General features: G+C 42.1%; 1 protein-coding gene across 12 annotated transcripts in view; it reads right to left on the bottom strand.

Annotated features, from left to right (window-relative positions):
• GREB1L (GREB1 like retinoic acid receptor coactivator) overlaps positions 1-15,373 on the bottom strand; it is a 300,655-nt gene that overhangs the window by 94,841 nt on the left and 190,441 nt on the right. For 11 of the 12 annotated variants that reach the window (XM_061596502.1, XM_061596493.1, XM_061596564.1 and 8 more), the window contains one exon: positions 2,536-2,667. The exons of the other annotated variant lie outside the window; for it this stretch is intronic. In XM_061596502.1, coding sequence (XP_061452486.1) covers positions 2,536-2,667 — 132 coding nt within the window. The remainder of the gene's footprint in view (positions 1-2,535; positions 2,668-15,373) is intronic. 12 annotated transcript variants of the gene reach the window in all.

Genomic DNA, 15,373 nt, shown 5'->3' with positions numbered 1-15,373 from the left:
CCCATACATTTGAACTGTTGTGTAGACGGCTTCTATTTTTCCACAATCCTATACAAGTCTACTCAGAAGTTAAATCCCATTCAGTGCAGTGGGGCTTACTCCCAGGTAAGCAGGTATAGGGTTGCAGGCTGAGGATCTAGTGGAATTTCAGAATGCCTTCTCTCCTTTATTAGAAATTGATAATAGACACAAAATTCAATCATGTTAATAAAAAGGGAGTCATTTAATTGCATTAGCTGATTTAAATCAACGGAAGCCAACTGTAATCAGAGGGAGTAAATTTTTAAGTGTGTTTTTATCTATCTATCTATCTATCTATCTATCTATCTATCTATCTATCTATCTATCTATCTATCTATCTATCTATCTATCTATCTATCTATCTATCTATCTATCTATCTTTGCAATTTATCACCTGCCCCTCATCATCTCTTGATCCAAGAGCAGGTTACAATAGCCTCCAATACAAACAATAAGAATATTGTGTATTTACTTTGAAAGGCTATTTTGCTTATTAGACAATGGAAACTAAACTATTAAAAATGGTAATTTCTTCTACTGATGAGTAGTTGCTTTCATTTCATTAAATTGTATATTCTAATACCCCTCAATGGCTCAAAAAGGTGCCTATACAAAGATTTGGTTAATATGTAAGAGCAGGTTACAATAGCCTCCAATACAAACAATAAGAATATTGTGTATTTACTTTGAAAGGCTATTTTGCTTATTAGACAATGGAAACTAAACTATTAAAAATGGTAATTTCTTCTACTGATGAGTAGTTGCTTTCATTTCATTAAATTGTATATTCTAATACCCCTCAATGGCTCAAAAAGGTGCCTATACAAAGATTTGGTTAATATGTAAATCTATGTAAAGCTAATTAATCAGTTGATGAAATGATTTAAAGGCACAGCTACCTAAACATTTCTAAATCTTTTGACACCCCTAATAAAAAGTCATTTGATGATTTCTGTTTGCCCAGTTTGCCTCAATTAGATCCCTTATGAATTTTTAAAGTGTTTTAGCTTCACTGTTATCTTTTCAGCGCCAGGTCAACACCTTCCTCTTCTCCCAGGCATTTTAGCATATGTTTTTAAAAAAAATTTAAATGGTGTTTTTAAATTGCTTTTTGTGTTTTAAAATTTGTATATTTATTTTTATTGTTTTTAATTGCTGTAAACCGCCCAGAGAGCTTCGGCTATGGGGCAGTATATAAATGTAATAAATAAACAAATCAATTTATAAAACACAACCATAATTACATATTAATGTCTGAGGCACGATTTTCCCAGAAGATACATTAAATACCTATACAAAATGCTGAGATATGCATTTGGAAACACAAAAGCAATCTATGTACTAGGAGGAAGTATAATCCAGTAAGCACGGTTGCGATATAGTCTTCATTCATGTCAGTGTGCTTGGGCAGAAATTAGGGTGGCCAGATACAAAACAGGACAAAACTCCTGCAACTTTAACATTTGGGGAGAAGGAGGAATTTCAGCAAGTGTAGACTTGCATGATCCTAGCAGGAGTAAGGCTTGATGGAGGGTCTCTGATGTCCTCCCTCCTTGGAACTATAACAGTTTGCAGCTGGATGTGAAACTCTAGCTTCTGGTTTTGCAACCAGTGATCTGAGGGTGGAGAAGATCCTGAACTGCTAATCTTTTCCTAGTCATAGAGGTCTGGATGAGCCCCCTCTGCTGAGAATTAGCAAGCCTCGTTACCAACTACTAGAGATCAAATGTGGAAATTGGATGTTTAGCATATATTGGCCATAGTGTTTTAACCTTGTGTTTTAGTGAATTTATTATTCACTAAATGAAAAATTGGTCCACAACACTATTAATCTGTTGATGATAAAAGACAGTGTGGTGAAGCAATTAGATTGCCAGACAAGAACTAGAAAGACCAAGATTTAAATTTCTGCTGATATGAAACTCACTGAGTGACTTTAGGCCATTCACTATGGCCTGGTATGCATGTAACGTTAAACCATGGTTTAATTGATTACCTGAACCTGGCCCAGCAGCTTATCCAGAGTTTATTAACAGTGAACAAACTATACTTGTAAGTCATGGTATGTTGCTGGTTTACAAACATTGCTTAATGTTAATCATGGCTTAGTGTTATGTGTGAACCAGACCACTATCTCAGCCTAACCTACATCACAGAACTATTGAGAAGGTAAAGTGGGGGTTAAACACCCTGAGCAACTTGGAAAAAATGGAAAATAAATAAATCTGACTTGTCTCACACATATTAATATAATTATTATGAAAATGTATGGATAGATGTCTCATGAACTTCATATGATTAGAGCAACACTTTAGAGATATCTCAAACATTTGATTATTTGTGACACCTTTCATTTGTTTTCTTTCAGAAAGAAGATTACATAGCAAATAACTCTACATTTTAAGAGAATTAACACATAGCTTAAAAAAATTAGGTGAATATGTTGACCGCTTTTTCTCATGTACTCAGGTAACTTTATATTAGCCCTCCTGAACTCTTGGGAAGACATATTACCTGTTGCAAATGTGTTTCCTACAAGTTGCACTGGCAAAGCAAGTGGTCTCACTATGTTCTTATTCCGAGACAAATCTTGAATTCCACTTAAATTAGCAGAGGAAGATTGTGCTGGACTGAATACCGAGGAGTCTGTCAAAGAGATTGTTGTAACTAACTACTTGACAAAATCTACATTATCTTTGAATTTTCCTAAGATGTTACCATATAAGCTTTTTTCTTAGAAATTATTGCAACTACTGACAAAAATATTATCACTGACATACTTATCACCTACAATGCATTTCCCACATTCAATGCTCTAATATTAATAATAATTTGATTTTTTATTAAATAATGATGATGATGTAAACTTTAATATTTACTTTAAAAGTGGCTCAGATCCTAGAACAACCTACTGATGAATACTCCCATTATTATTCTAGTGGAACACTTCCAAATAGGTCGTTCTAATTTTCAGGAGACCAACAGTGTAATCCTGTATGTTTATACTCAAAAGGAAATCCAATTCTGTTCAGTGGAATTTATTCCTAAGTAAGTGAATACAGGATTGCAGATTACTCCTAGATCTGACAAGTAGGTACAATTTCCATTTTAACAGACAAGTAAAGCAGGAATAAATGAATGGCCCAATGGAATAAACACAATGGATTATATTCAAGTAGCACTAAGCAGATTATTCCATCAGTACACAGATTTCTCCTTGCGCATCAGAACACAAAATCTGTTCTGACCTTGCTAAATCTGTTCTGGGGGTTCCCTCAACCCTCCAGAGTAGATCTGGGATCAGCATGAGGCATACATGAGGGGAGGAGAGGGGGTAATCCCATCGGGCAACTTTTTAACTGTACACAGCCCAATGTGAAAGCCAAGATTAGAATCAATGGGTTCTGATACTTCAGATTTGTTGTTGTACTTGTCCACAGCATATTTGAACTATTTGAAAGAAACAAATATCTTCTTTAATACAAACCCAACAAAATTTCAGAAGTAAATTATTTGTCCAAAATTAGGCTGGAGACAGGCAACAGATAAAGTATGACAGAGAAGGATCACTGCCCTTCCCACTCTTTCTTCTTTTGTAGTGTTTTTGTAGTGTTTCAAAAACCTACTTGACGCTAGACAGGGACAGAAGGAAAAGCTTATATAATGTTCAGAGCTATCGGAATTCAGCAACTGCTGCATAAGCATAGAAATCAAGAAGGACAGTTAAACAGCAGATGAAGACAACCTGATTTGCGAGAGTACACAGCATGCTCTTTGTGCACTTTGAAAGCACAGTGTTATTGCAGGAACAATCCCCAATCCAGACAACTGTCCCTCACTTCATGATCAATTTTAGAGGTGCAGCACGAGAACAGCGGGGAAGGATCCTGGTGTCCACTAATGTTTTGTTGGCCATAAAAACTGTATGAATTGTATGCCCCCAGCAGTTTCACATTGTCACATGTGGATCTCTTAATATTTCAATAGTTTAATTATATGTTAATGCAGATTTTTGTATGTTCTTAATTATGTGTACTTTTTATCTGGAAGCCGCCTTGAGTTCCAGTTTGGAAAAAGGGCGGGGTAATAATAATAATAATAACAACAACAACAACAATAATAATCTCATGTATCATCATGAGGCAATACCCCGCATTGCCCAGATTGCTCCTTTTATGATCACTTTTGCAAAGTTCTAGTTTCCCTTCTTCTCTGAATTTGTGGTTCCCTCTGAGCCCCTTTCTTCATGCTAGTCCTCCCCATGGCCCCAATGCATTTCCAAATGAATGCTTAGTTATGGTTCAGCAGGGTGCCCATTAATAGCAGGTGGATGAAGACACAGTAAGTTCCCATTTCAGTGATAGCCCAGAATTCTTCTCTGTCCTTAAGACTGGGAAGATAAACTAAAATTATGTATGGTTTGTACCTGGTAAGACTCATTAGCCATCTGTGGTGGAATGATAAGATACAGCTAATCATCACTTCCACAGGGAAGACCCTGTATAGTTTACCACCATCCCCATAATTAACACAAGCAGAGCAAAATCTGCAACGTAAATTAAATGTACATGAATTTTTCATTATAAACAATGTAGCCTGGATTTCACTAGATAAATGAATATGAAAAAAGTAATCAGGGCCTGTTTATTTCAGCCTACATCAGGCCCAGCGAAAACAGCCACTGAGAAAAAGCAGAAGGCAAGAGAAAGGGCATTACCAAAAGACCTACCAAGCTGATATACCAAGGAGATAACACAACACTTTGAGAACAACCAGTGGAGTGGTAGGGAGGGGAAGAGAAACGGAGGGAGGCTGTTTGCCAGCTGGAATAATCACGGTGAAGAATGGACATGGGAACTTCATTTCATTTGCCAAAATCCTGACTGGGCTATAAAACATTTATGCCTTTTGAGAACGATTAGTGCAGGGAAGTGTGGCCAAGAAACCTGGAAGAGCACACACACACACACATCACACCACTCTGTTTTCCAGAAGGACTCACTAGGGGCAAGGATGGGGCCTCAAAGGGCTGAACATACACCATTCTATTTGAAAAAACTAACCACAGCATGGTGAAGACCTACACATTAGGGTTCTCTCCATTAAGGTAGCTAGAAGCCATATCATAAGGCAAATCCATGGCCATTATTTTTCATATTCAAATTTATACAGAGAAAGTTTTAAAATAATAAAATGGACAATTTTAAATGATATAATATCTAGAATGGGAGCAAATATACCAGGCACAATACTTCATAAGGAAGGTGACATACAGTCTTACGAAGAGAGACAAAAGGAATTATATTAAACTATAAAGCCAATTATGCAGAATTTCTAGAATAAAAGCTCTTGCTTTGTTTCCCGATTCCCTGCCCTTTTTCCTTTTCTGTTGTGTGTTTTAGATTGTAAACCTGTAGGCAGAAGCTGTCTTCTTAATATGCATTTAGTAAATATACAAACAAACAAACAAACAAATAAAAAGAACTACAACAGGGAAAATATATGATGCTTAGAGGCTAGTAAAAAAACACCAAACACACACCCTAACACCCAAGCACTGGGTATGAGGACCCAAAAGAAAATTGCTATTTTCATTTGCAAACATGAGTAGAGTGTCCATGTTCAGAGGAATATAGGACACCTGTGCATTAAATAGTTGTGTAGAAGAAGGAACAGGTTTAATTTTCTTACACCTGCACAAGCTACACCTACAAGAATCCCCTCTTCTGCTCAACTGTTAGTTACAGGAGCCTTGTCATCTTGTGCATCCTATGCAACATCCTTCATAACTTGGTTCCCCCAAAATGTTTTGGACTACAACTCCCATCAGCCAGCTATACATCAATGACAAAATTTAAAAGTTACAAAGAAGTAATCTCCCTACTCCAGTGTCTCCTAACAGACCCACTTGAGTTTTTCCTAATCCCATTGACCTGGCTAGAATACACATAACTCAATGCACCTAAAAAATAAATTTCAACATATTGTACTAGCCTCTCTCCAAAGGGCCTTTTCTGTGGTTGCGCCCCATTTTTGGAACTACAAGAATCTTGCCTGAGGCATTTTTTAATTCTCTTTTGGGCACCAGGCAAAGACAATCCAAACAGCTGGCATTTACATTTCTTATTTTGCTGGTCTTTTCATGCAGCTTATAATAATAATAATAATAAAATTTTATTTCTGAGTCGCCTATCTGGCCGGGTTAGATTTGAATGGCATGCTGGCGAAGAGGGTTGAATTTTTTAATTCGGTTGGCAGCTTGTTTATTTAAAGTTTCATCCTGTAGGTGCAAGATAATATTTCCAACTGTTTCCTTCAGCTTTGCTTCTGCAATTGATTTAATGATACTTTAGTGAGGTATTGTTAGCTGTTTTCAGTGGGGGAGAAAAGCAGCATACTAATATTTATATATTTATTTATTTTCATACTGAAAACATAGCCCCTTAGCATTGATGTATATAATAAAACTTGCACTTTGTGCAAATGTGTTTCTCCTCGACCCCAACCACAACCTGCTAGGTGGAATTCATATGCATTGATGAAGGCACTGTGATGGTATCTTCACTGAAAGATTACAACTCTAGCAGGAGGTAAAAGGGGATTGGCAGCTATGACCTGAAAAGCAAACAGTGATACAGAAAAACAAACCTAACAAAAACCATGATGAGCTGATATGGAAAAAGGAGAACATAGAAGGTAGATTTATTGAATTGACTTAGTGGGTAACTCAAGACAAAACTGTATCTATGTTAAATTACTAATTATTCCAGGTAGAATGGCTTCTCTTATGACGTGTTTCCATGCTAAGAAATCTCAAAGCCAAAATTTCTCTCTCACACACAAAAAAGCAAATGTTCTTTGCATTGGGTTTGAACGTTCTTATATCCTATGCATGTCCTAAGAGGACCCAATGATCAATAGAACCAACTTCCAGGAAAGTGCATATAGGATCGCAGCCTTAATCATCCGGTTTAGAAATTTGCCTGACAATATAAGAATTATTCCTATTGCTTCAAGGTGAATCTTATACACCCCTGAAACCTAGTATTTTTTAAATTGACATCCCGGAAGAACAAATGAAGTACTGATGTTTCATATTTTTTCTTGATATTTCTCCTGCTAATTTCCTGTTTATAACAATACAGGTACATTTACAATGTAAACCTTTTAAAAACATATGCTGTTCTTAATATAGACCAGCCTTCCACAATTGTGCTGGCTGGGGCTGATGGGAGTTGTAGTTCAAAACATCTGGAGGAAATCCAGTTACTGCCATGGTGATCCAAGAACTTCTATTTGGTCAACACATATTGTGCAGAAGGAGCATAAGAACTTTTCAGTGGTTAAAAAAAATCTTCATCAGGATTTTGGTCAATGAAGAATTGTATACTCCTTCCATACTCCTACACAGACATCAGATAATTCAATAGAATATAACAATACTGTTCTCCTGTGCATGTAAAAGATGATCTCAAGAGGGTAGCTAGCTCCACATAGCGGTTGAAGGCAGAAGAGCGCTGTTGAATTTTGCAGGGACTTCCTGCTCTGCGTAGTTATTGCTTCAGTTCTCTTCTGCCTTCACCAAGAATGGTTGATCTTTCTATCTCTGCTCTGTGGTTCAGGCCTGTATAGTTGGTGTTTCTCTGTCTTTCTACTGTGTCTTTTTTCTCTACTGTTTTCCCTTACTGTTCTTTCTCCCTTCTTCTTTTCTTTAAAAAAAGGGGGAGGTTAAGTTATTTCCTCCTCTCCCAGAGACTTCACTGTGGTGCTAAGCCACCTGTGAAAAGGGCACCTCCTCACCCTCCCTCGGGACTGGCACTTTCCTCGCTTCTCGCTACCAACCACCCCCCACACTAGCATCACAATCTCAGCCAGTCATCGGACCTCAGCGATAAACGTAGCCTCTTAGCCTTCCCCACATGAGCAGCAGCATCTCCTAGAGAGCGCTGCCCAGGAGGACGGACCTTCCCTACTGCCTCCACCAGCATTCTCTTGCCTGCAGAGGGTCACAGCATGACGCTCCAGCCATGTGGGAAGTGCCATTTGTCTACCCCCAAACAACATCAGCGGGAAGGCATAGCCCCCAGCCCCTGTAAGTCCCGCATGTGGAAAGCAACACACAAATTGGAAAATCCAGCAAAGAAGCCTAAACCACTCCCACCTCCACCCAGACTAGACACAGCGCCACTGCCATTACCAAGGCAGGCCTTAGGGCCTTTGTGTACTATGGAGACTCAGGCAGAGGCAGCCATGGCCCGCCCCTCTACCAACAGGCAGGAGATGGCTAAGGCATTTATCTTGGCAGGCAGGAAGGCTTCAGAAGGTGTGGCATGTAAGAAAAACAGGGGAACCAGCCACAACTGGGAAGGACCTGATAACCCACAGGGAGCTGCAGGGAAGGACTCTCACAGTGCCATCTGCAGGACACAGAGCGACCAAGAATCCTTATCTGAGGAATGCAACCAGCTTCACCCTGCCTTAGATTCCATTTTCTCTGCAAGATCTTCTCCAGAGGAATTTACAGGCTTCCTAGAGACATCTGAGTCTCACCAAGCCCTGCAAGAGGCTGGGGGGGGGAAGCATCCCAATCCCCCCTCTTCTCACCAGGACTACCAGCTGCAAGGGGGGGTGTACCAGCCACACTGTTCTCATGCTCAGCCTCTTCAGTTACAACTGTCAGCTCACATGCTGGAGCTTGAGATTGATAGACAAATGGTCAAGGAATACCTAATCACGTTGAATGAGTTCAAATCGGCAGGGCCCGATAAACTGCATCCTAGAGTATTGAAGGAACTGGCTGAAGAACTCTCAGAATTGCTGTCTATTATCTTTGCAAAATCATGGAGGATCGGTGAAGTGCCAGAGGACAGCTAATGTTGTCCCTATCTTCAAAAAGGGCAAGAAGGAGGAACCGGGGAACTACAGACCAGTCAGCCTAACATCAATCCCTGGAAAAATTCTGGAGCAGATTATAAAGCAGTCAATCTGTAAGCACCTTGAAAACAATGCAGTGATTACTAGAGCCAACATGGATTTATGAAGAACAAATCCTGCCAAACTAATCTCATCTCATTTTTTCATTGGGTAACCTCCCTTGTAGACTGTGGGAATGCTGTGGACATAATATATCTCAACTTCAGCAAAGCTTTTGACAAAGTGCCACATGATATTCTGATTAGCAAGCTAGCTAAATGTGGGCTGGATGGAACAACTATCAGATGGATCCACAGTTGGCTCCAGAATAGTACTCAAAGAGTGCTTATCAATGGTTCTTCTTAAACTGGGCAGAAGTAACAAATGGGGTACCACAGGGCTCGGTCCTGGGCCCCGTGCTCTTCAACATTTTTATTAATGACTTGGATGAGGAGGTACAAAGCATGCTTATCAAATTTGCATATGATACAAGGTTGGGGGGCATAGCTAATACCGTGGAAGACAGAAACAAAATTCAAAGGGACCTTGATAGGCTGGAGCATTGGGCTGAAAACAACAGAATGAAATTGAACAGGGATAAGTGCAAAGTTCTACACTTAGGAAAAAGAAACCAAATGCACAGTTATAAGATGGGGGATACTTGGCTCAGCAGTACGACATGTGAGAAGGATCTTGGAATTGTCGTTGATCACAAGCTGAATATGAGCCAACAGTGTGATGTGGCTGCAAAAAAGGCAAATGCTATATTAGGTTGCATTAACAGAAGTATAGTTTCCAAATTGCGTGAAGTATTAGTTCCCCTCTATTCAGCACTGGTTAGTCCTCATCTTGAATACTGCGTCCAGTTCTGGTCTCCGCACTTCAAGAAGGATGCAGACAACTGGAACGGGTTCAGAGGAGGGCAACAAAGATGATCAGGGGACTGGAAACAAAGCCCTATGAGGAGAGACTGAAAGAACTGGGTATGTTTAGCCTGGAGAAGAGAAGGCTGAGGGGAGATATAATAGCTCTCTTCAAGTACATGAAAGGTTGTCACATACAGGAGGGCCGGGATCTCTTCTCGATCGTCCCAGAGTGCAGGACACAGAATAATGGGCTCAAGCTGCAGGAAGCCAGATTTCAGCTGAAAGTCAGGAAAAACCTCCTAACTGTTAGAGCCCATATGACAATGGAACCAATTACCTAGAGAGGTAGTGGGCTCTCCGGCAAGGGAGGCAATCAAGAGGCAGCTGGACAGCCATCTGTCGGGAATGCTTTGATTTGGATTCCTGCATTGAGCAGGAGGTTGGACTCAATGGCCTTATAGGCCCCTTCCAACTCTACTATTCTATGATTCTATGCTGCAACAATTAAAGGAACAGCTGAGGGATTCTCTGTTAATGGACCTAGCCAGGGACCTATCTATCTCGATAACTACTTCATGACAGCTCCCACAGGACACATCAGCTCCATCATCCACTCAGCCAACATCGAGGCACAAGTGGCACAGGGTTTTTTTACATCCCGTTCTTCTTCAAACACGTGTCCTTCACCAGGCCATGCATCACCTGACCCTTATGCCACCTCACAGGGTAGACATCCTCAACTTCCAGATGATGCAGCTGTCGACCCAGACAATGAGCTAATTGTCCTCGACAAAGAAGAATGGAGTGGAGATTCAGAGTCAGCAGAGATTTCGACCAACAGGATTTTCCAGGAGGCTCATTTCCTTCCACTCCTGTACAAGGCAATGGAAGCTCTCAGCCTAATTGCACGGAAGATCCTCCAGCCCCCTCAGCATCTAGGATTTCGGTGGTGTGTCCCAACCCGAAACCCAAGTTAAGGGTACTGAAACTTCCATCACTACTACCTAAAGTGATTAAGTCTGAATTTGATGTCCCATTGCAGTTCAAGAAGTCTGTTCCAACTGCTAACAAATACTATATGCTGGAACAACACATCATAGACCAGCTGAAGGTCCCACTGGTAGACGCTCCCATTGTCAATTTACTGAATCCGTCCTTGAACCCAAAGGACTCGGATGCCCACCTCAAGGACGTGTCAGAATGCAAATTGGATCAAGGTCTCAGGAGGATCCATGAGGCTAGTGAGCTTTCCATCCAGGCAGCAGCCGCCTCCTCAGTCTTTGCAAGAGCATCCATTCTATGGTTGGAGGACCTGCTGGATGGTCTACAGCAGGATCTGGCTCGAACCCAAAAGTCTCTTCTAAAAATTTCTAGAGCAGTGACCTTTACGGACGATGCATCCATGGACGCCATGCACTTTTCAGGAAGGTCATTAGCAGGGGGCATTTTTACTCAAAGGCCTCTCTGGTTATGTTGGGAGACTAATTCCGCAGCTCGCTCTAATCTTGTGTCTGAGACCTATGTGGGAGACAAACTATTTGTGATTACACCCTAGCGGGGGTCTTGGAATCAAAAGAAAAGAAGAAGTCTATGCCTTCCACCAGGAAACAGGATGACAAGAGTTCCTTTCGGAGACCATTTCACCCATATGTGTCCTCACAGTCCTTTCAAGGCTCGAGGACATTGGGAAGAGCAAAGGACACCCACACCAGCCATCCTTTCTGGAATAGACAACGTACCCAGACTGAGGGCCAACAACATTTCCCCAATATATCGGGATTCGGATCCCAGTCACAAGGAGATAAGCATCAATTCTGACGCCAGCACCACTCAGGTGGGAGGCCATCTCCAATGTTTCACCCACTGGTGGAGGGACACATCTTCAGACCAATGGGTGCTACACACCCTCCAATATGGCTTGAGGTTAGAATTCACATCCCTCCCTCCAACAAGATTCATCCCATTCCCCCTCTCAACGTCTCCAGAAAAAAAAGAAAGGGTCCTACAGGCAATTTCCCATCTCCTGCATACTGCAGCAATAGAACCTGTCCCAACAGGCAAGAGGTTTTCAGAAAACTACTCAATATTCTTTACCGTCATGAAAAAAGATGGCTCATTCAGAGCGGTACTCGATCTGGAGAACCTATACCAGTACACAATATACCACAAGTTTTCACATGGATACCTTGCTATTGATCAAGGAGGCATTGAGAAGGGGAGACTTTCTCTCCTCGATCGATCTGAAGGAGGCCTACCTTCATGTCCCTATTTTTCTGATTCACAGATGCTATCTCCAGTTTGCGGTAAGAGAAGACAACCCCCAGTATAGGGCTATGCCCTTTGGTCTGGTGTCTGCTCTCAGGGTATTCACAAAGATCATGGCTGCTCTGGTGGCACACCTCAGGATGCAGGGAGTCCATGTCTTCCCCTACCTAGATGACTTTCTGATCCGGTCTGCCTCCCTCCACAAGGCCTGGGAAGATCTGCACAACACCTTGACCTACCTAAAGGATCACGGCTTCATCATCAACCAAACGAAGAGCCAGCTTTTTCCATCCTGCTGCATAATACATCTGGAGGCCACTATAGACTCGCAGCAGGGAATCGTAAGGTTGGCACAAGATGGAGTGGACAAGATACTTATAGCAGTAACACATCTTCTGACTTCACCTTTGGCAGACCTTCTTCATCTGACAGATATCTTGGAGTTGATGGTCTCAACCTTTCACACTACCCCATGGACACGTCATCACTCTTGCCCACTGCAGTGGAAGCTACTATCTTTCCAAAGAGACATCACAGTCAGGCATCATTGGAAGGTGGCACTGCCACCAGTGGTCCATCGGTCCTTGCTATGGTGGACACACAAACCCAATCTGCTAAAGGGAGTGCCATTCCAGGATCCCCCACGGACCCTGATCATGTTGGACACCAGCCTAACAGGCTGTGGAGCCATTTGCGATGGCCAAATGGTACAAGGAATATGGTCACCACAGGAATCCACACTTCCTATCAATCTCCTGGAACTTCGGGCAGTTCGGCTGGCCCTGAGGCACTTCGTGGAGCTCAAATGGTTTGGGGTGGTGTTTGTCAGAACAGACAATGTATCAGCCAAATCTCATTTGAACCGTCAGGGAGGCTCACATTTTCCCCACCTCCAGAAGGAAGCTTCACTCTTTTTTAAGTGGGCAGAAACAAATGTGGACTCGATCCTGGTGGAATACCTCAGGGAGAAGGACAACTGCCAAGCGGATTGGCTAAGCAAACAGAAGGTACATAAGGGAGAATGGAAACGTCACCCGATGGCATTTCAGGACATAGTGACATGCTTTGACAGGGTCAAAGTGGACCTCTTTCCCACACACCTCAACTGCCAGGTAAAGAGATTCTTTTCAAGGTACATGACACCAGAGGTGGAAGGCATAAATGTTCTGATGTCCCAGTAAGCCTTCCCACCACTTCTGATCATTCCCAGGGTAATCCAAAGGATCCGAGCCGAAAGAGCAACAGTTCTACTGGTAGTCCATTGGTGGCCAAGGAGACCCTGGTTTCCAGAACTCCTCGACCTGTCAGTAGATCCTCCGTGGCAAATTCCCCTCAGGGAAGACCTGTTGTTACAGGGCCAGCTTCTTCACCCAGACCCAGGGTGGTTGGCACTTCATGTCTGGAGGTTGAGAGGCAATGTCTCTTGAAGAGAGGCATTCTAGCACAAGTGGTGTAAACTATGATGGCCTCTACATGCCCTTCCACAGTTAGAATACATGAGGCTACATGGAAGGCCTCCTCAGCTTGGTCACAGAAGAGTCTTATTCCAAGGAAAGCAGGCATCAACGAGATCTTCTCCTTTCTACAAGATGGTTTATCATTGGGTCTTAGACCAAACACTCTGAGATGCCAACCTTTGGCACTATCGACAATTCTGTCTACATCTCCTGAAAAAACGCTGGGATCTCACCCGTTTTTCAAGCGTTTTCTTCATGGGCAACTGTATCGGCACCACCTACGGTCCATTGCTACCCGACCTGAGACCTACACAAAGGGTTAACAGCCCTACAAAAGCCTCCATTAGAACCTCTAAGTAAAATCTCTCTTTGCCTGCTATCCTTTAAGCTTTTGTTCCTTGTGGCCATTACTTCAGCCCATAGCGTGTCTGAGCTGAACGCCCTCTCTGTGGATAAGAATTTACGTGTGTTTCATAAGGATAGAGTAGTCCTCCACATTGTTCCTTCCTTTCACACTAAAGAGTCTACCTTTCACTGTCAGCAAGAGCTGGTGCTTCCTTCTTTCTGTCCTAACTCTGTCCACCCCACACAGAAAGCATGGCACTCACTTGACATGCAAACAGTCATAAAAGTGTTTATTTCTAAAATGAAATCCATATATCAGACAGTTTATTTGTGTCCTTTCACCGAGGGTCATTAGGGAATAAGGTTTCTACATCCACACTCACTAGGTGGATCAAAGCATGTATCACCTTGGCATACATCTCTTTATGGCTAACCTGGCCGGCCAGGATAGTGGCCCACTCAATGAGGGCTACAGCTACATCAGCAGCATTCTCACGCAATGCATCTCTGGTAGAGAGTTGTAGAGCAGATACATAAGCCACTCCTAATACGTTTATTAAACATTGTAAGATAACCCCCCTTTAGGATGCACACCTTAACGTAGTGATGGGGTTTGACAGTGTTGAAGAAGTTGAGAGCAAGAGACTAGACTCCTAGCAGGGGCATCCAAAGGCGGAATGGTCAAAGCTGAGACACCAGACTAAGATGCATCCAAACTCAGAGGAAGGCAATGGTAAACCACCTCTGAATATCTCTTACCACGAAAACCCTATGAACAGAGTATCCAAAATGCAACACGAGATAGTGCTGGAAGATGAGACCCCCAGGTCAGAAGGCACTCACTGAGCTACTGGGCAAGAACAAAGGACAAGGACAAGTAGCACTGTGACTAGTGATGCAGCTGGGTCAAAGCTGAAAGAAAGCCCAGAGGCTGATGCGTACAGATGCGAAAGGAGAGTCCGGAGTTCTACGACGCACACAATAGGAACATGGAATGTGAGAAGCATGAACCAGGGAAAGTTAGAAATTGTCAAGAAAGAAATGGAACGTATCAACATTACAATACTTGGCGTGAGTGAATTAAAATGGATGGGAATGGGACATTTTCAATCAGGCAACTACAAAATATTTTATGCAGGAAATGAGAAATCAAGAAGAAACGGGGCTTTACTAGTGAGAAGTGATGTAGCAAAAGCAATTAGGAGCTGTTGCAATGCCTCTCCCGATACGAACCTACCCGTACACTTCGTTCAACATCGAAGGCCCTCCTCCGGGTGCCTACTCAGAGGGAAGCTCGGAGGATGGCAACAAGAAAAAGGGCCTTCTCAGTGGTGGCCCCCAAACTGTGGAACGATCTCCCTGTTGAGGTACGCCTGGCGCCAACATTACTATCTTTTCGGCGCCAGGTTAAAACCTTCCTCTTCTCCCAGGCATTTTAACATTTTTAACATTTTAGCATTTTAGTATAGTAGTATTTTCATAGTTTAGTATGTTTAAATAGTTTTC

Source organism: Rhineura floridana, chromosome 1 (assembly GCF_030035675.1).
Source record: "Rhineura floridana isolate rRhiFlo1 chromosome 1, rRhiFlo1.hap2, whole genome shotgun sequence".
Lineage (NCBI taxonomy): Eukaryota > Metazoa > Chordata > Lepidosauria > Squamata > Rhineuridae > Rhineura > Rhineura floridana.
This window is presented reverse-complemented; position numbering and strand designations above follow the sequence as displayed.